This window comes from Epinephelus moara, chromosome 15 (genome assembly GCF_006386435.1).
Source record: "Epinephelus moara isolate mb chromosome 15, YSFRI_EMoa_1.0, whole genome shotgun sequence".
NCBI lineage: Eukaryota > Metazoa > Chordata > Actinopteri > Perciformes > Serranidae > Epinephelus > Epinephelus moara.
Window position 1 is genome coordinate 13,623,304 of NC_065520.1, and position 25,425 is coordinate 13,648,728.

Consider the following 25,425-nt stretch of genomic DNA (forward strand, 5'->3'; position numbering starts at 1 on the left):
CTGTGTGTGCTTTTTCTATTAAACGTTTATTTAATGGGCATTCCTGCTCATTTAATCTCATTTAAACTCATTAAGTTACAGGGAATAGATGAAAAGCGTATTGTCTCATTTTCCATATCCCGAGGGCTGATTTTAAGGGAGTGGGCGTGTTTTTGGGGAATGAAAATAACTCAATAAGACGTCTTGTTCCCTCATAATGAAGACATGACGCCAGATTGTGGCTTGAGGAGAGTAAATGAACCCGTGAAGATGACAGGGTCCTCAAACAAACATCATTATCGCTTTCCCTCATATTTCAGTCAGATGGGAGAGAATAGAGAAGTAAGATGGCGGCGGTGCACTGCAGCATTTATCGAGGGTCGGGGAAACTGGGAAGCCAACAGGAGCTTTGGCTATCATTGTTGCCTCTCAGGCTCCTTTTCTTACCCATCTTTGAGTTTGGTGTGACTATAGTGACATTAAATAACCTAAATTATATTTTTAATAATGTCTCTCTCTCAGTGGAGCTTTCACAAAATCCCCACTCATCCATTTTTCAAGCGTCTTTGCCAAGAATATCGCTTTGTGAGCACACACTGCAACACATATCTATTTTTAACATGTCATTTATGTCACTGCAATTAAAAGAATCACAGCTATTTAATCAAATACAGCCAGAGATGTGTTAAAATGTCATATTATCATCGTCAGTTGTGTAATTTCCTTAACTGTGAGTAATAGCAGTGCTTCAGTTTCCTCATTTTCAATGTAAAATTTGTCTGGAAATTACCCAGAAACTTATTAAACATGGGGATATCCCTAACTTAGATTCTTATAACCAGTTTTAATAAGGGATTTTAACACTAAGGTCGTGATGTGAGTGTGCAGAGAGAAATGAAACATACCTGTAAGGGACTGTTCATTACTATTAGAGGTGAGGGGTGGTGCAAAATGACGAGGGGAGAGTGAAATAATGTTTTAAGCACTGGCAAGGGACTCATGTTTTTTATTTTGGCTTAAAGGAGGGGCATACATCTTTAAATGACTGTATTTTTTAACGCAGGTTTTTAAAGACAGGAAGGCATGCTTTCTTTCAAGGGTTAAATTACAGAATGATACCATTTATTAGAGATGGGGGAAAAAATTGCGATGTTTTTCTGTGACAAAGCCGTATCGCTGCACGGACACCAAGTAATCGATTCTTTATTAGCTATATTATTAACGTTACAAATACAAATTAAACATTAGGTAGCCGACTAGCGTAATATAATTATCATTTTCAGTCCTCTATGTACATTGTGCTGCAATAAAAATGACTAAATGAGAGATAAACAGACCAGCTACTGAATTTTATTCGATAACACTGTTGATGTTGACGAAGTTTTCCATTGCGGACTTAATTTGCAGTTGAAAAAAAGGTAGGCTAATAAATTATAGTATGTTTCATCGCAATTCTGAGCATATCGCAACACGTTTAAACTGTGTCGTGTATCGTGATATTGTATTCGAAATATTGTTGGATTTTCAAATTTATTATGGTCCTTTGACACATCATGTGTGACTAAAATCTGAGCCTGAATTAGTAATATTTCATCAAAATCACTTTATTCTACGTCTTGTTTAAAATTTGGCCAAAAATAAACTGCACAAGCTAACCTAAGCTAGCATGACGAGAGTGAAAAACCCAGGCTCCTTGCTCAGCTCCAAAGTTTCATCTTCAACTTTTTACTTTAAATTTCAAACACCAAAGGGTACGTTTTAAAAATCTAATGACTAATTTAAGGTGTACGAAAAGTCATGCATTTTCCACTAGTCATTCTGGGAGGCTCAAGGAAACATATTTGTATTTTTGGGGAGGGTCATGACGTCACACCCCAGCCCTACCCCTACTCTGACTAGTAGAGTACACTCCCTAATGCTTTAGTCCCCCCCTTCTCAAGGTAAAATCTGTCTATGGAAAATACCCATGCAACTTCCACTTGTTCTAACAAGCGATTTTAACACTTAGCTTGTGATGTCATTGTGAGAGAAATTACTCAGTCACTTAGTTTCATTGTGGTTAAGCAGCTGCAGTTCAGTGTTGTCTGAGGAATGTCTGGTCGTAACAATTCTAGCTTGTACACATGATAAATGTGTTACTTGTAATAGATCGATAGTGCCAAACAATGGCTGCTACAATCCATTCAGCCCGCTTGCCTCTGCTGTCTTGGACATTTCTGACCTGCTGCTCCCAGCCTGTAATCAGTGGACATGGAGCGAACAGTTCGGGCTGCTCATCAAGCAAAGCAGTGGCTTTGTTGGTAATCCATTGCTTAGCTTACTTAGGGAGTCCTGTATTTACATTATACATATCAAAGGCGGAGTGATGAAATGAGATAGAGGAAGTTGTTTAAATTTTCAAGGAATAACACGAGCGAGATTAAATCAGACCTGAAAATGAGCTGTTGCAAGTTTTTGATCTTGTTAGGGCTTGTTTATAGCCTCCGTGACTGCCCCATACAAACACACACACACACACACGCACAGCTCGAGGAAGCTGCTTTTTTCCTGACGGGCCCGCGGTGTGGAGCGTGGGAGTTGGATGCCAGCCTTTGTGTATTTGTGAATCCTTGGGAAATGGCTGTTGGATGGGTGCAGGCAGTCTGTTTGTGTGCATACTGCAGTCTTTCAGCTTGGGGCGGACCAGCCCTCTCCCCTTATTAGTGAGTTTAATGCCATTATGCCTGTTGGCGCTGCCAGTGTTTCTCTCTGGCACCTTCTCTGCTGCTCACGCTGCAGTTTCAATTCTTTGAAGGAGGAAATCCACCTGACACTAATATATATCGTCTTGCTGTGCATTTTCTTATTTGACTTTTTTATTGTAGCCACTTTCGCCTACACTTCCACTTCAGTCTGTAATTAACATTTTGCAGAGAAAGAGTTTGAGCTTCGTGTTAAATCCAGGGCTTCCTGTACACCTGAAGATATAAAAGCAGCAGCAGAAGTGACATATAGACGCACTGAGATCAGGTCAGCTGAGGCTAATGTCAGTGAATCGTTCAAAGCATTTGCTCTTATTCCGACAGACTGGCACCAAATATCAGATGTTTGCTGATGTGTTTGTTGTGTCTTCCCCACTGCTATCAAACTGCACGGCTGTACTGGACATGTAGTATGTTGTAATGTGACATCTAGAGCTGACACGTTAAGTCAGATAAGACGTCGGTCAACAGCAACTATTTTGATGATTGGGGAAGGAAATCCAGAGCAGTGCTGCTTGTAATGTCTGTAAAATAACTTAAAGTAAGAATGTGTGGGCAGGAATCAAGAATAGATCTGATTGGGAATTGCACCGATCAGCAGAATCAATATTGGCACTGGTATCAATAAAATTGTATTCATTCTTGCCCCTACTTTCAAGCACGAATATGAATGAAAATGAAATGTGAATATTTTCTGGTTTTCTTATACATCTATGATAGGAAATTGAAACTGCTGGGGCAAAACAAGATATTTTAAGCCGTCAACTTGGATTTTTGGAATTTGCGATGGATACGTTTTTTAGCTATTTGCCAACATTTTTGTAACTTGATCTCCATTTGGATATTTATCCGTGCAAATACTGTAAGTTCTGTTGTGCTGAAATGTTGCAGTGAGTGATCGCTTAGCTGATAACATTTAAAAAAATTGATAATTAAATAATCTTTCAAGTAAATTTAGAGCAGGTAAAACTGGCAGACATGCTTCAAATGGGGTAATTTGTGAATTAAATATCTTAAATATCGGCCCTGTCACCTAGAAATTACATAACTAGTTTGAAAATATGTTTTGAGGGAAATATAATTCAGAACAAATTAGAGTTTTCTCTTAACGCAAATAAAAGTCGCAAAAATGTTGATACTGAACTAGGCTTCCAGGAAAGCCGCGCAGCTTGCAGGCAGTTTTCCCCAGTGGCCACTCTTGGTATTGTAGCGAAAAAATACCCTGAGCCATGGAGGTTTTATATTTGTAAAACTTTCCTCAAGCGGAAAAAAGCATTTTAAAAATTAGCGACATCATCACAGTATAAGTGCCAAGTATTGATTTTTTAAAATTATATAAATTATTAATATTACGAATACAAATTAAACTTTATCAATTGCTTTTTCAGTCCACTAGATACAATTTACCGTGGCAAAAAAATGGCTGAAGTGACGTAAACTGATTGAAAACTTTATCTTATTAAATAGAACAGATGTTGACAAAGTTTTCCTTTAGGGACATAATTTGCAGTTGAAAAAAGTAATAACTCGTAATTGCAGCATATTTAAAATTGCAATAATATAGCATCATGATAATCGTATCGTGGATCCTCTGGTGATTCCCACCTCTACTGGACATATCAGCAAAATGTTAATTGAAAAGTTATCAGCAAAATTTTTTTAAATTTTACTACCTTTATTTATTAGCCTTTAACGGAAATCACAATCTTTTCCTTACCTTAACCAAAGTGCTCTTGTTGCTTAAACTTAAGATCAGAGTCTAGACGGGAAACCCGGGGTCCTGGTATCAAGGTCCGGCACTTTGTACGCCTGCCATCCTCCCCAACCACCTCCTTTCACAGCTTATGCAGTACATGAATGTGGTGTTTCATTACCTGAATAAAACGTCCCTGAACATAATCCAGGCAGTGATTACGTCCCCACAACAACGTTGAGATTCTGTGTCCATATACAAGAACATTACTGGACCTATACTTCATTCTGCTTAACTTAACCTGTTGTCCTTGTTCGTGGACACTTTATCGTGCCATCCAGTGGCAGTAAGACCACAATAGACCAACTTGAAACTTGTGTATTTATGATAAATAACATTTGTAGTTTGATATGGCAACAAATTTCATCAATTTTAGCAACAGTAACAAGCTAAGTCACTTAACTAGAAAGTACTCATTTGAAGACATAAGAAATTTATCATCCTCTTGTTGAAAGACATTGGGACTTCATTATCATCTTGTTTGAGGATATTGAAACTCTATTATCGTCACATTTTAGGGACTCTATTATCGTTGACAAAGTTTAGATTTTTTTGGACTTATCAGGTCCTACTGATCCCAAATAGCTAGGAGATAATAAAATTGCCATCCAAACAAATGTCCGGGTCTCAGGAGGTTAAGAAAGTAGTTTAGCAACATACAAACATGATTTCCAGGAGACAGCGTTGATCTTTGGGTTTAAGAGTATTGGTCGACCAAATGAGAAATTATGAAGGGTATTTGTCCTGTTCTTGACTTGTTTTCACATTTTAATGACATGATAAATCGTTTAAACAAAACCAAATTAAATCATGAAAGTAATCGATATCTGCAGCCATAGAAATAAGAAGAATAGGCAGCAGTCATATCGGCCACTGTGGTGATATTAGTTGTCATACTCTCCCTGTGCCTGTCTTTCCTCATCTCAGTAAACAGTGGATATTGTCATGTGGCAGGACTGAATGTCCTCTTCATAATAAGGCCTGAAAAGACTTTGTCTCCAGCACTCCCTGTTTTTTTGTCTCTCTCTCGTTCTCTGTTTTTAATCCCTCACGTCCAACCCGTAGTGCTAATAGTTGGCTGTTAGAATTCCTTGTTCAAACAGCACACATTGTCCATCTTGGTTGTGTCAACAACAACAATGACACCGCAGCGTTCCCAATTAATGTCCCCCCGCAGCATCCCCCTCTGTCTGTCCTGGAGAAAAGAATTCCTGACCTTTTGATACTGTTGTTTCTGTTGTCATGGTCTCTGGAAACGGGGCTGACGCTGATGTGCTTGTCTTTTGGAGCTGGTCGCGGTGTAAATCAGCTGTCGGGGAACAATGAAGATGGCTTTACCTGTTAATCTTTGCCTTCCTCTCTGTGTTTGACTTTTCTTTATAGTCTCGTTTTGTCGTTCTCACACCCCTGAGTCTTCTGTGCGCTCATAATGTTACTGAAAGGTAGCATCCCCCCTTTTCAAAGCATGGTAGGAATCTGGTAGTGCTGATTTCAGAGGTAACAGGCCAGTGCACAGCTAAAAGGCTTGCATTGTGCAGTGCAACCTGGCCTCTCGATGAGATACTGTGGACGAATGCCAGAAGGTTTGATTAGATCCAACAAGAATCTGATAGCATAAGAAGCTGGCATTCCTCTCTTGCTGTTTCAGGAGAACGTTCTGATTTAAATCGAAGGTCTTGGATGGAGATGCTGCTTAAGTGTCACACTCTACTTCATCTTGCTCACCTCTCCCTTTTTATTACTGGCTCATAATTAGCTCTAATAGGTCAAACATGTTACAATCCTAGCTTTATTGCCCGGTAGTCATCAGGGAACACGCCATTCTCCCACCCACCTCTCGTATTAGAGCGAGTCTCTCACCAGGCAGCACCATTCATCACCATTGGACCGCTATTTCCATCTGTAAATATCAGCAGTGCGCCACGAAGACACACTTTTCATTTCGCTGCTGCTGAGTAAGCAGCTGTTGGTACAGAATCTGAATAATAAGCCGAGAAACGAGTCGGCCCGACCTGCGCAATTACTCAGCAGCAGCATCGAGTACATCCAGCTTTCACCTCATCAGTGAGGGAGCTGCACACACAGTGTTCACACACATAGCCTCCATCTGGAAACCATGTTGCTGCCATTTCTTGTTAAGGCATCAGTGCTTTTATGGTCACACCTCCGTCACAGTCAAGGTTGTGATGTGCTGTAGAGGTTTGTGACTGACCTTCCACCGAGCTCTGACCCAGGCTGTAATAATCTGACCAAGGCCAGTACGGTCAGGTTTTAATCTTGGATTTTGTCACACACAAGCAACATTATCAGTGTGTGATGGATGAGTTAGTCCATAAATTTCAGTGTGGATGTGTAGATTTACGCCCATGTGACTAGTGGATGACGCTGGAATCAGAATACGATGTTATAACACGTGTATGCGTCGTCACACATCGTGACTGGAACCCCCAAGGCACTTAGAGGTGTTTGACCTAACGGTGCAGCCGATCCAAGAGGCCGCTTGTGTCCTCTCTGCTGGATCCCAGACTGGAGGTGTAATGAACCAAAGAAGTGCCAGCTCACCTTTAAGCCTTCAGTTATAAGAGAGGAGCCCAGCAGAGGTCCCGCCCCCACTTCTGTGCCTGGGAATTTGACATTTATTTCGAGTCAAGTGCATTAACGGTGATATGAAGTGGCTCCGTGGATTCAGTCAGTGTGGAGATAACTCTGTGAAACCAGACAGGCATATGGCACATGTGGTACTGCTGTCCTAAAAAAAGCATGCAACAAAGTGGGTTAGAAAAGGCATCTCAGACAGAGTCCTGCTAGTGTAGTGACAGAGAAGCATGTCGTATAGTCACAACATCCAAGGTTCAGTTTTAAATGTCCGCCCCCTTCTTCCCTCATGTTTCTTACCTGCCTATCGACAGTCGATAAAGAGGCTAAAATACCAGCCAAAAAATTGAATGTATCTGGACATGATCTACAAATTAAACTGCTGACTGTTGTGGTCCTTCAGCTTCTTATAATCTTGCTTAAGTTTCTTCAACCTTTCACGAATTTGTTTCGGCACGTGGCCTATATTTAGCTCTTCTAGCTTGTCGGCTATTCTTCTATAGACTCAGTCGTTTCAAGTCATCGAATCAAAGTCCCGCTGTTGAGTGTATTTGCCGCAGAAGAAATTTAGCGGGACTTTGATTCGATGACTTGAAACGACTGAGTCTATGGAAGAATAGCCGACAAGCTAGCGGAGCTAAATATAGGGCACGTGCCGAAACAAATTCGTGAAGGTTGAAGAAACTTCTGTGGCAAATACACTCAAAAGAGCCTGGACCTCGTCATCCGTCCACTTCTCGTAGCTTCTCTTCCTTTGCTCCATTTTCCAAATGATCAAAACACAAATGAAGTGAAGCTTGTCGAAAGTCCCTCAAGAATTCCAGGGAATCTGAAAAGTCCTACCCCCCTACTAGGTACTTTTTTTGTCTTAAAGTCCCCGGGTAATTTCGCTGGAAACGTGCAAAGGTTTTTCAAAATCCCGGGTAAATAATAAAAGGGGCTTATGTCCTATCCTCTTAAGCATAAAATTTAAAAAACAAACCCTCTGGTTTTGTTCATTTAAGGGTCATTTTGGCTTATAGTAATAGCTCTGTAATCCCGGGATACCATGAAACTCATCCACTTGCAGTTTGCTTATCGGAAATGCCTGGGACCTATCCATTGTAAAGTACTTCAATAAAGTCATGAAATTGGGTAAAACATCTTTAAAAGTTTTAAAAATTCACTGGTAAAAATGCGTGGGAATGCTGTTGTAACACTGGAGTTACAGATCAGAAGAAAAACGGAAAGAGCACGTACTTCTATCGCACGTCTTCACTGGCTACTGCCAACTCCAGATGTGTGCCAGATGTTGTTGATGTACCCCCCCAAAAGGTTGGCAAGTGCAGGAATGAAAAAGAGTATTTGACGTCTGTCCCTTTGTCCCCCCTTTGTTTTTTGGTCTATGAACTGAATTTTAAAATTAAAAGAAAATTCAAACATAAGCTATTCACCAACACTATCGCCAATTCTTCCACCATATAAATAATTCCTGGGTCGACAGTAATGCTGGCCTGTCTGGCAGCTCTTTTTCCTCCACTGGTTTCCGTCCATCCAAACACATTTTCGTCTCTCCAGCACTCTTATTTTCTTCATGAAATGGATTCACACCAAGAAATCGCTCTGCCCCAGTACATCTTTGATTCCTGCACAGGTTGCTGACTCTTTATTTTTAAAGAATCTTTTTGAGAAAGTTTTCCAGTTTAATGATGAAGTTCTTTCCCTTTCACCACCTCTATCAACACCCAAAAATACCCATGAGGGTCCTTGTTTTTCAAGGGTTACACTCCTCCACTCAGGAATGATCTCATCCCCTCGTCCTCTCACTTCTCTCACCGTCCTGGGTGTTCAGGGTTGCCATAGCACTGAGTCTTCCCCAGGTGCCTGGTACTTGGACTATAATTAGGCTGCTGTGTGTTATTCCCGTCGTTCTTCACACCCATTCCTCCCCCCCTTTTTACCATTTTCCACCAGAACAGTTTCTCGCTCTCACTTTCTCTCTGAAGCGCTGTGTCATCCATACAGTATGTTGCTGATGTGCTGCATGGCCTCAGCTCGAGAGTCACAGTTCAGAGGCTTTATGAAACTAGTACCTCTTTGAGTCGGGCGACACACCATCAATTGTAGATGACAAGTCCTCTCGGAGTCCAAGTGTGAAATTGGAACACTTGTTTGAAATGCCAAGTTCTATGTGTGTGCGTACGTGGGTGTGTGTGTGGGCGCAAACGAGACGAGAGGGGCGAGGTGGAGATTTGCGTCAGAAAATGGACGGGTATTATTGACTGTGCCCTGCTATTTCTGGATCTGGTTCCTGTTTGGTCTCCATGATAGAGATGGACTTCCTGCGTTTGTGCAGTGGACAAGAATGGCGCAGAGCTATGTGTGTGTGTGTGTGTGTGTGTGTGTGGAAGCCTTTGTTTAGAAAATCCCTCATGTTTTAATTGACAGTTTGTAGAGTTTCCTTTGGGATTTGTGAAATACAATTTTGTCTTCTTGTTAAGCTGGTATTAATCATAATTTTAAAGTGATAATTTCAGCATTTAGTTAGAATTCAGTTAAGGTCGTAGGAAGTACAGGAAAGTATGACTTGGCAGTGCTTTTCCGTCAGTGATTGCTTTCCGTTTCGAAATACTGTGTTCCCAGTTTACCTGCGTAGAGGTGGTGCTATAACCACTAATGACGATTCCAGATATACACACCCATCAGCACCCCAGGGCACTGATTCACAATGACTCCTAGCAGCAACACTGATGAGAAATTACCTCAACTCACAGTCAGCCCTGAAATGATTTTCATGCAGCTGTAAACATGCTTAATATTACAGGCTTCTGTGGGGCGTTTTTTCAGCCTCCTTTAAATGAAATTCTGCAGTGTTGTCTGAGGACAGGAAATTGTTGCCTTTAGCTCTATTGATGCAAGTGAACACATTAGGGCAAATATGCTAAGTTAAGTTGTTTGTGTAGTGTGTTTTCAGCGTGTGTATTATCCTGATGCAGATGGCAAATTATGAAAAAGGGGTTTTGATTGCTTCCTGTAGGGCAAGGCAACACGGTTGGATTTGGGCCATGACGGTGCTGTTGTTGCTTCAGTAGGGGACACTGGGGACATTTGCAATTGTTGGAAATAGCTGAATTTGATAGCATGATTTGTTAAAATTGATCTGAAAAGTAAAAATGTTAACTAACAATGAGAATGCCTTAAGAAAGGTTTATTTTAAAAGTGAGAAAACATACAATGCAATGTAAATAGGGCTGCAATTAACAATTATTTTTATTGTCGATTATTTTCTTGGTTACTCAAATTGTTCGTTTGGTCTATGAAATGTCAGAAAATGGTGAAAAATGTTGATCACTTTGTCCTAAAGCCAAGACATCTTCAGATGTTTTGTCCACAACCCAAAGATTTTCAGTTTATTTTCATAGAGGAGTAAAGAAACCAGAAAATATTCACATTTAAGTGAGAAAGTCAAAAAAAATTGCCCTTTTTTTCTCATCAAATTAGTTGGTGATTAATTTAATAGTTGACAACTAATTAATTGTCGAAGCTCTTGTAAATATGAAAGAAATAAATGTGCATTGTCGAAAAAAAGTCACGTAAGCTAAGATTTTCCCGGGGTGATGGTTTGCAGAAATGTGACGAATTGTTGGTAAGGATGCTACAAATATCCACAGCCATGTATGATAGGAGCTCGCTGATGCAACACAGTTGGTGAAACTGGTCGTTCTTTATCATATTTCTCATTGGCAGGTCTAATGAGCGGTGACGGGGCACAAGTATTTATTTTTTTTAAATTGAATGCCTCTAGTAAATAAAAAACGATTGTCATGCAAATAGTTTGTTGGGCACAGGGAAACAGATCTGTGTGGGTACATGAGACCCTTAAAAAGAGGTTGGGTCATGGGGAGTAGCACCAGTTGGTCCAGAAGCTTCTCCTCGGTGATAGTTGTATATGCTTCCACGCCTGCTGTTTTCTACTGAGATCATGGTAATTGTGGTTTGTAAAGTCGTATAGCTCTGGGTATACAGCAGCTGCTGCCACCAGTTTCTCCTCCACTGTCGTGACCACCACAGAAGGCCCGCCTCTCAAATCATCTGACCGGACAATGGGGAAAAATTGGAGATGATGTAGAGCACTTTTCTGCTCCGACTTGAAATTCTTTCCAGCATTCTCCGGCATCTTTGCCAAATAATTTTGCCTCGAGTGCTGTCTAAGGGTGTTTCTACATCCATTTATGGTGAACTGTGGGTGTGGGAATGAGGCTTGTGTCCGCATGCCCAGCGCCACGATGATTGAGAATTATAAAACCGAATCTCGCGTACGCACAGCTTTATGAATCTGAAAAAAAAGATGACGTAACATGATGCAAAAAGGATTTAGTTAAGGTAAAGCTATACTGAGGTTTTCACGTGTTCACAGAGCACAGCTATTTCATGATGCAACACATTGGCACATCTTTAGAGCAAAAACAACCGTTATTAACATATTTTTGGGCAGATTTGCATGATGTGTGATCTGAGTCGCCAAAATTCATAGCTTGACATCACCGTGTGTGTGTGTGTGTGCGTGTGTTTGTTTGCGCAGGCGGTCACAGCTCCATCTGTGTATATTGGCGACTCCCAGCTGGATACCAGTGAGGTCAGAAGCAGTTTAGCAGGCCATTACTGAACGAGCCGGCCATCATGATGATCTAATGTTGATTTTTAAAGCACACAAAAACACCTGCATGCACACCTAGCTTCACACACACACATGCTTCCTTACGAAAGCAAACCAGCCTGGTGATGAAATTCCCACTCCCAGGTGAACTGGATAATGGTGTTGCCTCAGGTTGCCACAGCGCTGACAGAAGGAGGTTATAACAGGCAGCTCCCCGGGGTTTGAGAGCAGGCTCCGTCTCCATGGTGATTATTACTAAGGAAACCAAAAGTCCCTCCATCACCTCTAGACAAATTAAGTGGGCAGAAGTCAGAACTATTATTCTTACACACCTCTAATCAGATTTTAAAGAGATTTGTCTGAGATGCTAATTCCAGTCGAAACCCCCGAGACACGGCTTAATCGCGTTGAATATGAATGAAGACTCAAACAAACTTCCTCACAGGCTTTAAAAGTTTTGAAGACGAGGACTGCTGAGTAAGAAAAAAGGAGGACGTGGCATGACGTGATGAGTCTGCACCAGATGGGCGTGGTTGACTTTTCAGAGACGTGTCACGGTGCCAGTTTGACCTTTTAAGCCTAATAATCGAGGAGATCGATATTTATCCCCTGAATGATGAGATGCAGTCCGTTTCTGGAGGTGCTCGAGTTTCATCATAACCTGATTCACCTCAATTTACACCTGCAAACGCTGCTCAGAGGATCAATCCCACACCCAGTGTCTTATTTTTTCCCGCACACATTCAGGACGGAGTGTCTGTACAGATCCCGGCGACGTGTCTGGTTTTACATCTGCTCTGTAGTTGAACTCTTGTCCTGCAGGGAGTGCGAAGGGAAGGGAGGGTCCGCCCTGTAATCAGCGAAACACACAACCCACTAAATCTGCTCCCCAAACATGAGGCGCGGATAGCTTTACACACATCAGAGCGGGGCAGCGTCGCACCCACACTCCCAAGTCCAGGCAAAGACGAGCTCAGGGTTTTAAGTAACAGCATGACCCGCTTGCCAAGGTGATTACAGACCGTGTGTGTATCCCGACGTGCACGAGCAATTCTGTCACCTCGCCAGTCTTATCTAATTCCGCCGTCACATATCCTCCCAGGCTAAGCAAACAGATTCCACACGGCGATGCGTCATGTAAACAACCTACAGACAGACGGGCTCGTGCTGGATTCCACCACAAGTGACTGATTAATCACACAAGGCTGTATAAGTTAGTGGCATCACATAACGTAAATGTTTAAAGGCACAATAAAGACTTTATTTGCATTGTGTTACTGCCACTTCCCTGTCGCCTATATGGTGAGTGTGTGTCGGAGCCATTGTTAACCATCTCCACCAGTTGACATTATCTTGCATGTGGTTGAGAGCGTCCCAGCCTGGACAATCCAGCCTTGTCTTGTTAGCTCGGACGTCGCCAAAGATGCCTGTAAAAGATGTGTGCCAGAGCGAGAGAGAGTGTGTGCGCAAGGCTCCTGCGACACATCTTGCTCTCCAGGGAGTCTCCCCCGGGAGGAGAGATGATCTAAGACACCCTCCCCCCTCCCTACCCCCCGCCGCCTCCACCCAGCTCCCCATGGCAGGCCTGGGCCACTCAGATAAGACTGTACAATTAATAGCACCGCAGGACCAGCGCCCATGGGGACACTTCAAAGATTGTTATGCGTGTGTGTGTGTGTGTGTGTGTGTGTGTGCTTACATTAAACTGCGTCTCAGCCTCTGTGTGAGTGAGAAGATACATGGTGTGTAAGAATGGATTTATTTGCAGTTTGTAAGCATGCAAAGCAATATTTCTTTTTCTGACAACCCCCCATTTACATTTAATGGGTAATAAACATTTTGCAGCCCTTTTTTTTTCTGCTTTTTAGTGCCGTTGATCACATCTGTGAATCCGCCAGCCATAAGCGGGCTCATTCACACATAGCAGTACATTTTACAGTCCCTTTACACAATGACTTTGAGATGGGAATGGTTAGGCAATTTCCATAAAGGGGGAAGAAGAGTTATTATGTCTCACAGAGTCCTACACACGGGGAGTTCTGTGCGGTCGCATTGATCGATGTGAATGTTTTGCCTTTGAGAGGTGAGGGGCAGAAATTGAGACTGTAAAAGGTTTTTCTGGCTGAATACTTTGAATCAGCTGCTAATTTGTGTTTTCTCCAAAAGTCAGAATAGTCAATGGGGAGACATGCTTGTAAAGGATTCATTATTTCCTTCAGTTATGATAACATTGTTCTCTCTAAAGTAATTTCTGAATTCAAATTTTTCCATCTTGGAACTCAGAGGTCGCTACAATGCAGTATTATAAAGCACGAAACATGAGCAGTCAGACAGGTTGTAAACAAACCAAATAGCCATTATAATAAATATTTATAATTATAGACTTTATTTATACAGCACTCTTCCAAACACTGTTACCAGGTGCTTTACAAAACAAGATAAAATAGTATACATGACAAGATAAAAACAACTAAAACATAAATTTAAAAAAACATAGAACATAGTAACAGTGTGTAATGATAATTAATTAAAGTAATAAAAGAGATAGAAACTCGATGAACTAACTGTATAAAAGCCGTCCTGTAAAAGTAGGTTTTCAGGAGTGATTTTAAAGAAGGTTGAGTTTGACTTTGCTGAACTAAAGAGTGCCTACATTTCCCAAAGGTGGTATTTTCTATTTTGTGCATACAAGATAATGTGTGTGCACGACACAATAACTTGTTCCCACAAGATAAGAAGTTGTTCCCAAAAGATAATGACCTGTTCCCACAACATAACTTGTGCACAAAATATATTACTTGTTCCCACAAGATAACTTGTTCCCACAAGATGAGAACTTGTTCCCACAAGATGAGAACTTGTTCCCACAAGATGGTAACTTGTTCCCACAAGATAAGTTGCGCACACAAGATAACAACTTGTTCCCACAAGATAACTTGTTCCCAAAAGATAATAACTTGTTCCCATAAGATGATAACTTGTTCCCAAAAGATAATAACTTGTTCCCAAAAGATAATAACTTGTTCCCATAAGATGATAACTTGTTCCCAAAAGATAATAACTTGTTCCCAAAAGATAACAACCTGTTCCCACAAGATAACTTGTTCCCACAAGATGATAACTTGTTCCCACAAGATGATAACTTGTTCCCACAAGATGGTAACCTGCTCCCACAAGATAATAACTTGTTCCCAAAAGATAACAACCTGTTCCCAAAAGATAATAGCTAGTTCTCAAAAGATAATAACCTGTTCCCAAAAGATAACTTGTTCCCACAAGATGATAACGTGTTCCCAAAAGATCATAACTTGTTCCCACAAGATGATAACTTGTGACCTGTTCCCACAAGATAACTTGTGCACACAAGATAATAACTTGTTTCCAAGGAGACGATAACTTGTTCCCAAAAGATAATAACTTGTTCTCAAAAGATAATAACCTGTTCCCACAAGACAACGTGTGCACACAAGATAATGACATGTTCCCACAAGATAACTTGTTCCCAAAAGATAATAACCTGTACCCAAAATATAATAACCTGTTCCCAAAGGCAATAACCTGTACCCACAAGATAATTACTTGTTCCCAAAAGATAATAACCTGTTCCCAAAAGACAATTAACTTGTGCACACAAGGTAATAACTGGTATGCAGAAGATCAAAACACATCACTTTTCGGCACTTAAGGGATTCTGTACTAAACTTTGTCCCTAATTAGCCAGATGTCTTAACTGTTTTTACTATGCAGAACATTTTCTTGAGTCATTAATTTAAAAATAAATAAATAGTCTTGTCTTTAAGATGTCAGAAAATCCACTAATCATTTAACAGACTTTTGGTTTTGGCTCCAGCCCAAACCACATTATTAAGCCATAAGTGAGTGCACAGACCTTATAATAAACCAGAACCCTGTAAGGCAGAACATGTGACAGTCAGACTCATGATGATGAAGCGAAGATTGTGTTGCGTTTGCCTGGTTGTGATTTGGGTCATGGTTTCCAGCTGTGGAAATGGGTCACCTGTTTGAGATGGGAACTGTGATTCGGGAGGAACAAAATCACACACACATGTGGCCGGTTTATGTGAGCTGCTGCAGCGAGCTCGTCATCGTCATCATAAACCTCCTTGGGACAGCAAACCACTCTATCAAATTGCAGCAGCAAATAATCTGACTTTAATCGCTTTACTCCTCCAAACTTGTACATTATTGCATTACATTATCAGATTGTTGGTTTGTTTGTGTTTTATAGTGTTTGTCTTCCCTTTATGTGATTCCCTCGGGGTCGAACAAATTCCATTTCATCCTCAAATTATTATGAGGATGTTGCATGCTTTATAAAGTTTATAAGCCAACGTCGCATGTCAAGCTTGAACAACTTGGACATGGGCTGCTACATGCAACTTAATTGTGAGGTCCCATATGGGTCAGCAGGCCCAGTAGCTACGTCTGTATTTTCTTTCCGAGACTGACTTGATGTTGGCCTGTTTTCTGCAAATAGCACACAAAAATGCAGCAGCTGCAATTCTCTTCATTGTGGAATTTGTTGTAACTTTGCTTTTGTCAAACTATNCAGCAGGCCCAGCAGCTACGTCTGTATTTTCTTTCCGAGACTGACTTGATGTTGGCCTGTTTTCTGTAGCACACAAAAATGCAGCAGCTGCAATTCTCTTCATTGTGGAATTTGTTGTAACTTTGCTTTTGTCAAACTATAGAGGTCTTTCATCGACTAGTATCATTAACAAGAGTGGCAAGAGGCTGGGAGACTATTTGGATGGATCAGTGCTTGAGTTGCATTGCTTGTAATTTGTGTTGGGGCCGAAGGAGCACGCCAAGCAATATGTGACTGGGGTTTGTGCTGACTTTAATTGAACTATCGTCTCGGGGTCAATCTGATAGAGCGCCAGCCTCCTTTCCCCTGGCTTATTCCCCGCCGTTCCGGTGATGGCTATCATGCCAGATTGAGACCAAAGGGGGATATTTCTCCTGACCAGGCTGCCGTCCTAATCCTCAGTGCCCAGATTACCGCTCCATCCCCTCCCTGCAGGATGACCGTCTGGCAGACAGACAGAAATGTGAACTAGAGCTGAGGATAAAGACAGAGAAGGGAAGGAAAGGAGGGAAGCCTGGTGTCTCCTTCTACAATATACATTTGTCTAACACATTGCTGCTGATGTGTCTCGCCATTTGTCAGTCTGCCTTTCTTTCAGTCCATCTGTTGCTCGCTCAGGATTGATTCTGGCTTCCAAAGCATTGTCAGAAAATCCTTTACTCTTACCGTTTTTATCTTTTTGCAAATTGCAAAACGATTCCTGGAATTGTTTCAAGATGTAGAAGGGAAGTGATTATTTCTGTACACAGTATCGTAAGTGGTGTAGCTGTTTGCCTGGAGGATCTTTTAAAAGTTTGACCAAACCAGCGCGGAACCGAAATGACAGAAGATGCTCTCATTCCTTTTCTCTAAACTACCTCTATCTGACAGCAGAATTGCCCATCTTCTCCTTTTAAAGCCTTCCCCGATTTCCGTCAGTCTCCGTCTCTGTCTCCGGCCCTCCATCCCCACATCCTTTCTGTCTCGCAGAGCGCTGACCTTCTGCTCGAGGCCCGAAGCCTTATTGTCCAATTCATCTGCTCTCCAATCTCTCCCCGTCTCTCGCCATTGTGGTTATTGTTCTTTCTCTCACTTTCTCCTCCTCGCTCCTGCCTTCGCCATCATCCTGGGACTCTGATTTATAAGCTTGCAGCGAGGGCCTGGCTGATTCCCCCTCCCCCCCCTCCTCCGCGTCCTCCTCCAGCAGAAGACAGAGCGGTGGATAGATAGCAGTGGAGAGGCTGAGAGGCAGGAAGGAGAAGAGGGAGCGATTGGCGAGGATATGATTTGCCAGCCAAAAGAGGATGACACAAAGAATTTGAATGTCAGCGAGCAGTTGGCACAGACTTTCCTACCTATGCCTCAAGCAAAGAGGAAGTTGGTTTATCTCTTTGAATAAGCGACAAGGAGAGGCCAGAGGGTGGGCAGATAAGGTCAAAATGAAACTGGGCACCCAGAAAGTGAGTTAATTAAAAGATAGCACTCATGCACACGACTTTTTAAAGATTGTTTGAAAACTTTCTGCTCCCACTTTGCCTTGGGTTTAACTATTAATGAGCAGGATAGGATTTGATCTGTTGGCCCGTTAGCGCTGCTCACTCACAGATGGCAGTGTGGGAATCGAGCGGCAAACCTCTAAATAACCCTGTGTGGTGCAGATGGCCCAGTGTCAAGACTGATGGCCCCCGGTGTTAAGTTGCCATGTGTTGGAGCTGAGGAGAGCTGGGGGCAAGTGGGGATTGTACACATTGCACTGTGGGTGTGTGTGTGTGAGGGATTTACTGATTTCCTTGCCGCCACAGCTTGCGGCTCATCATGTTGGCCTGGGAAGGATGTGAACTTTGGAGGTGTATGTTTGACATGGATGAAGCGTAAGCTGATCTGTGTGTGTGTTATCTTTTTACCCTCATTTGACTGCAGTAAATGGCTGAGCCTCCAAGCAGTGGTTATTTAGTTAAAACTATGACTAAATATGTACTTCAACAACCTTTTTTCCAATGATTAAATAGAGACGATGACGAGACGATGACGAGATGATGACAAGATGACACAGACATCATTAAACACTAACTGTGACTATATGAACATGCAATATAGTCGACGAACAAAGACAACCAAATGTAGTCTAAAAGACAAAACTTTACAAAAATCTGAGTATTTATTTATTTAATTCTATGACAAAAGGACGAAATATTATAGACTCCTGAGCTGCACGCACCATATAAGGATAATACTGGTGGCACACAATGAGCACAGTTAGGAAGACCTAAAGTAACTTACTAATGTTAAAGTTAACGATGTCAACAGGGCTTGGGGAAAAACAGGTAATATTTAGGCCCATATTGGATATTCCTTAAATTAGAGCAGGCACTTTCTACAATCCTACAGTCTAAGTCATTCAACTAGTGTTTTTTATCACATTAGATGAAAATCTTATGTGAAGTAAGTTTGACTAAAACGACCAAAGTATTGGTTTTGGCTTGACTAGATTGACCTAAATGTTCAGTATAATCTAATAACTAAAAAAGACTAAAGGCTCAGACAAACCAAACCTACATTATAGAACTAGTGGTGTCGAAGCTCAACTGTTGCGTCGCCTCACGTCGCCCATATCTCGACCTAAACATCGCCGACAATATTGTAGGGTTAACTGTTGGTACTTTCACAGAATTTACACAATGAGAATGTTTTGAAAAATAAGTATCAGTAATAACCGCAGACACCTCAAACTTCACAAGAAAGTTCGGCGAATGTTGCGCAATGTGACGTTGCCTATGTTTTAACCAGAGTGTGCCGACCATATTGTATGGTTGACTATTGGTGCTTAGATAGAATATCAGCCCAATGAGATCTTTGAAAATTAATCAGCAGTAATGTATATACAATGAATAACCATATAGACACCAGACTTCTCAAGAACTTTTGGCAAATGCTGAATCGTCTCACGTCACCCGTGTCTTTGCCAGAACGTTGCACTTGAACACACCGTAAAGACTACAACCATTGTCCAGCCAGCACGTACATTCTGCGGCGGTAGTCTGTATTTTTCATTCAAACAGGACGAATACAAGACGCTAGTTAGCCAGTTAGCACATTAACAACACGACCTGATGCTGAAAGAACGAATAATATTTACAATATCTTTATATCTTTACAATAACGCAAACAAGTACAAACCATTTTTGCTAAAGAACTCTTACCTTTATATAACAAGTTTGTTTCAATCTTGACTTTAGTCATGTATTTGCTTTCACCTACATGTATGGGCTCTGCCAGCTCCGCCGCCAATTACAGCATGCTGAATCGGCCGAAAATCAGCCAACAAGGGATGACAACTGCCAACGATGCAAGATTCACCGCAAAAACTAGAGCAACAGATGCTTACCGACGGCCCTACATTGACCGATGGCCGACTGTCGGCTTGGTGTGTCGGAACCCTGAGACAGTTTTCATTGACTAAAAACTGTATTAAAATACTTTTTTACTAAGATAAGACTAAAATGCCCAGACTTTTAGTCAATTAAACGTGACTGATATGATAAAGACTTACAAGGACATTTGATGCAGAACTACGACGAAATAAAATAAAGCAGCTGATGAAATTAACATGACCTCCAAGAACCCATCACTACACTTTTTCCTCTTTATTCATACAAAGACTAAATGGATTTATTAGATATTAGGCATCATCACACACTTAAGTGCACATTTGAAGCGCATATTATTGAGCGATCCAAGGCTTCATATCAGTTACTAAGAATACATGATGACTCTGAACTCATGAAACTCTGATATGGTTCCAATGAAGGAGTATAAAACCTTTGCTCGTCACACTCTTACAAATAGACCTTCAATATTATGTCGTGTTTTGGATTTATTTTGTGGTGGATTTTAGTTTAGTTGACCGACAGAAAGGGACTCTGACCTCGTGTACTGTTAGGTATTACCTATAATGCAGTTTGATGTCTACTTGTCTGGTTAATGGCTTCGATATGAATCTTTATGTTAGGATGATTATCACAAATGTACAGTTGATACCATTCTAAAATCTCTGCAGTAAATTTAGTTTCTGAATGTTACGAATTTTGCACCCGTCACATCCTCCACCAGCCCCTACACTTTGCCCCATGGAGGCTGTACAAAATAATAAATGCACTGTGAAATGTCTAATAACCAGAGAACACTGTCTCCGTCTTCTGCCAAGTGTAGACATACAGTCCAATTGTATAAATGAAATTTGATAAACACTAATAAAGTTCATCTTCCCATCGATGTACCAGATGCGTGCCTGCTAAATCGATCGTAAGATTTGAGTTTTCAGCTTCAAATTCATCTGAGTCGATGGCCCCCATCAGCTATTCTCATATTGGAAGAGCACTTTATGCCCCCGGCTGCTCACAGAGAATCAAGTCTGGAGGAAAAATATGCTATCCATCTCACAAAACAACATTTGTTTGCCTGCCAGAGCCTTCAAAACCATTAACAAGATTAGGGAGCACACAATGGCAACAGTCCCTCTCCTCCCTCCCTCTGTCTCCTTCTCTTCCCCCCCCAGTATTCCCTCCCATTTTGTTCTAGCTCATTTGCCAGTACAATGCAGACATTCAGTGGTTTGTCTGCACCTCCTCTCCTAAGGGAACCTCAGCACAAAACCTCCTTATGCAGGCAGACAGCAGTGGCACACACACACACGCACGCACGCGGAGCCACAAACCAACACAGAAATTAACGCAAAAATTAATACATTCATGCCAAAGGCGGACTTTCTCTGTCACACATGTTTGCTCACACACACTCCCCTTGCCTCTAGCCAACCTGCTCACTGTGTGCTGCACCAAAATGAATCAACAGAGGGTTATATAAACACTATACTGTCCACGAAAAAGAGCCAGCATGGGCACAGAGATGTACACTCTTCCCATAAATGGTGTTGCAAAGGGCAGCTGAGTGGGTGTGTGTGTGCCTGTGCATGAACACCATAAACAGAGGGTGTATTGGATTGCTCCAGGCCTGTTGTTTGAGGCAATTTATTCCTCAAAAGCTATTGATTTTTGATGTCCATCACTTTTTTGCTCTGTTTTTCCAGCATTTTTCAGCAAGATCTCTTTTGAACACTTGAAAACAGCCAGTAGCAAATAAACACAGAGGCACCGAGCACGATGCTCGCACTGCCACGGTTAAGAGTTTGATTATAGGAACGCAGAAATGAAACCCAAAATGGAATTGGGAGAGGAAAATTTGCTCCTAACGCCTCATCTTTGGCTCTCCTCTGCTTCTTTCCCTCCTCTCTCTCCCAGCTCCTCTCATCTTAAACCAGCTCACCTCATCTTACTTTTCATCTCGCACGCTAATCTCCTCTCCCCCCCCTTCTATCTGAGTAATGAAATTTAATTGCACTCATCTTGCATTTTTCAGCGCAAGTGCTCAAGGAGTTTAACATGAGTGGTATATCTCATTAAATCTCTCTCTCTGTCTCTCTCTCGCCTGTCTCCCCCCACCCCTAGGTGCCCACAGATGTTTCCATGGGTCTGTTGGCAGAGCCCCAGGTGGCCATGTTTTGCGGTAAACTCAACATGCACATCAACGTGCAGAGCGGCAAGTGGGAGCCGGACCCCTCGGGTACCAAGAGCTGCATCAGCACCAAGGAGGGCATCCTGCAGTACTGCCAGGAGGTAAAGTGTGGGGAGGGTGTGGGTTCTAGTCTGAGTCCATCCGCTTCATTCTTGTGAACAAGACATCTCAAGAACACCTTGAGGGAATTTCCTCAAATTTGGCACAAACGTCCACTTTGAGACGAGGATAAACTGATTACAATTTGATGATCAAAAGTGACACGTCAATTTTATTGTGACCCCATTTGTAGCATTCTTGTGAACGTGGTATCTCATCTTTTGGAGATTACTTCAAATTTGGCACAAACGTCCACCTTGAGTTAAGGATGAACTGATTACAATTTGGTGGTCAGAGGTGAAAGAACAAGGTTATTGTGACCTCATTTGTCGCATTCTTGTGAACATGGTATCTCATCTTGTGGAGACTACTTCAAATTTGGCACAAACGTCCACCTTGAGTCAAGGATGATCTTATTACAATTTGGTGGTCAAAGGTGAAAGGTCAAGGTTATTGTGACCTCATTTGTCGCATTCTTGTGAACATGGTATCTCATCTTTTGGAGATTACTTCAAATTTGGCACAAATGTCCACCTTGAGTCAAGGATGAACTGATTACAATTTGGTGGTCAAAGGTGAAACATCAATGTTATTGTGACTCCACTTGTTGCATTCTTGTGAACGTGGTATCTCATCTTTTGGAGATTACTTCAAATTTGGCACAAACGTCCACCTTGAGTCAAGGATAAACTTATTACAATTTGGTGGTCAAAGGTGAAAGAACAAGGTTACTGTGACCTAATTTGTCGCATTCTTGTGAACGTGGTATCTCATCTTGTGGAGATTACTTAAAATTTGGCACAAACGTCCACCTTGAGTCAAGGATGAACTGATTACAATTTGGTGGTCAAAGGTGAAACATCAATGTTATTGTGACTCCACTTGTTGCATTCTTGTGAACATGGTATCTCATCTTTTGGAGATTACTTCAAATTTGGCACAAACGTCCACCTTGAATCAAGGATAAACTTATTACAATTTGGTGGTCAAAGGTGAAAGAACAAGGTTATTGTGACCTAATTTGTCGCATTCTTGTGAACGTGGTATCTCATCTTGTGGAGATTACTTAAAATTTGGCACAAACGTCCACCTTGAGTCAAGGATGAACTGATTACAGTTTGGTTGTCAGAAATGAAAGAACAAGGTTATTGTGACCTAATTTGTCACATTCTTGTGAACGTGGTATCTCATCTTGTGGAGGTTTCTTCAAATTTGACACAAACGTCCACCTTGAGTCAAGGATGATCTTATTACAATTTGGTGGTCAAAGGTGAAAGGTCAAGGTTATTGTGACCTCATTTGTCGCATTCTTGTGAACATGGTATCCCATCTTTTGGAGATTACTTCAAATTTGGCACAAATGTCTACCTTGAGTCAAAGATGATCTTATTACAATTTGGTGGTCAAAGGTGAAAGGTCAAGGTTATTGTGACCTCATTTGTCGCATTCTTGTGAACATGGTATCCCATCTTGTGGAGATTACTTCAAATTTGGCACAAATGTCTACCTTGAGTCAAAGATGATCTTATTACAATTTGGTGGTCAAAGGTGAAAGGTCAAGGTTATTGTGACCTCATTTGTCGCATTCTTGTGAATGCAGTATCTCATCTTTTGGAGATTTCTTCAAATTTGGCACAAATGTCCACCTTGAGTTAAGGATGAACTGATTAGATTTTGGTGGTCAAAGGTCAAGGTCACTTTGCCCTTTCACCTGTCTCATTCTCATAAACGTGATGTCTCAAGTTTCCTCATATTTGGCACAAACACTCACTTGGACTCAAGAATTAGCGGATTAGAATTTGGTGGTTGAGCTCAAAGGTCACTGTGACCTCACAAAACATGTCTTGAGCCATTACTCAAGAATTCATACGCTTATTATGACAAATTTCACAAATAGGATAAAATTATGAAGTGCTGACATTTTTTCATCTGTGCTGCCGGGGGAAGATGTGTGTGAAGCATCCATGTTTTCACAGACATGGATTTAAACTGTAACTGCAACTCGACTGGTTTGCAGAGTATTAAACCCGCAAGGCTGTGATTGTAGTTAATATGTACAATTGTGTATTTCCCCCGTGGAATCAATTAAGTCTGATATTACATGATCATATTAATCCACCCATTAAAGCTGATATGAATCTTTATTGTATGCACTGTGGTAAAAGCCCTAAAGGGGTATGGAAAAGGTGACAGATATAGATCCAGAATGTCAGGGTAGCATGAAAAAATAATAGCAGTGTGACGGTAAAATTTCTTTTTGGTAGCAGCAGGGTTAAAGAGGTCGTTTCCTCCCAGGCCATTTGTAATCATCATTTTCAGTACCTGTCATGCCTTGAAAATGGCTCTCATTTGGCCACGTACGCTATGATATATGGAATACTTAAACTATAATTACCCAGTGTTTATTTTGTTTGGAGTGAGCAATAAGCCCAGATGATGAATTTTTATAGTCGTGACATTTTAGTCGGGTTTTTGCCTCGAATAATTTACTTTTTAGCCGTTAAGACGACTCTCTTAGAGCAAATTAGAATGATGGAGCAGGAAGCAGTGCAGAATACTTTTGGGGGACTTCACAACAAGCAAGATTGAGTCGTCTCATTTTTAGTTTTCTTGTGGATTTACATTTTATTTAAGTATTTTTTGGGCAACAAAGATGAATGTAGATGGTACCAATAAAATGAACATATGAGTTTCTGTTCTCTTCATAATCTGAACCAACTGAACACAACTAACTCAAAGTATTTTGGATATTAGAGGGTAGATGAGGGTGTTTTGCGCTTGCTGGTCTGAGAGGACATAAGGGCGCAGAAGTCCGTCACGAGTGGGTTACAGAGACGACAAGCAGATTTGTTTTTATTCACTAAAATCCCAATTTGGCAGCATGACACGATGCCGAAACTCAGCTCAGTAAACAAGCTGCTTAAGTCCATGTGACTTTACTTTAAAAGCTCTGGGTGGCTTTTAATTAGGCAGCATAGACCAAATGCAGAAATACAACAACACAGTGTACCTCTGTGTTGTTGAAAACTGTAGTCTTGTAGTTTGGGGAATATTCCAGCAGGCTATCACTGCATGAAGGCACTGTGTAAGAGGAAATAATAAAAGGAAGTTGTCTGATAAGCAGAGGTGACGCATAATGAGATTTATCCAAAAAGCTTGTAGGACAGACTGAAAGAAGATAAGTTTCCCTTTGTTACCACTGATAACAAATCCTGTGATAACAAACAAATCAGCCTCAGGCACAGGTTTAAACATATTCAACATTTTGAACCTCAAATATCAAAAGGAAAAATACAGATATCCAGAGTATAGAATTTTTTTTCCTACCCTGACTTGCAAATGTGAGAGGAACCCAAAAAGGTGACGGAATTATTATTATTTTCCTTTGCATCTGGAGAGGCGTGAGAGGAGGGGGGGTGTCGTGATAAAGAACGAGGGGAGATGTATTTGGAGAGGGATGACA

General features: G+C 41.3%; 1 protein-coding gene across 3 annotated transcripts in view; it reads left to right on the forward strand.

Annotated features, from left to right (window-relative positions):
* appa (amyloid beta (A4) precursor protein a) overlaps positions 1-25,425 on the forward strand; it is a 49,883-nt gene that overhangs the window by 991 nt on the left and 23,467 nt on the right. For all 3 annotated transcript variants that reach the window (XM_050063418.1, XM_050063417.1, XM_050063416.1), the window contains exon 2: positions 21,797-21,964. In XM_050063418.1, the coding sequence (XP_049919375.1) occupies positions 21,797-21,964 (168 nt within the window). The remainder of the gene's footprint in view (positions 1-21,796; positions 21,965-25,425) is intronic.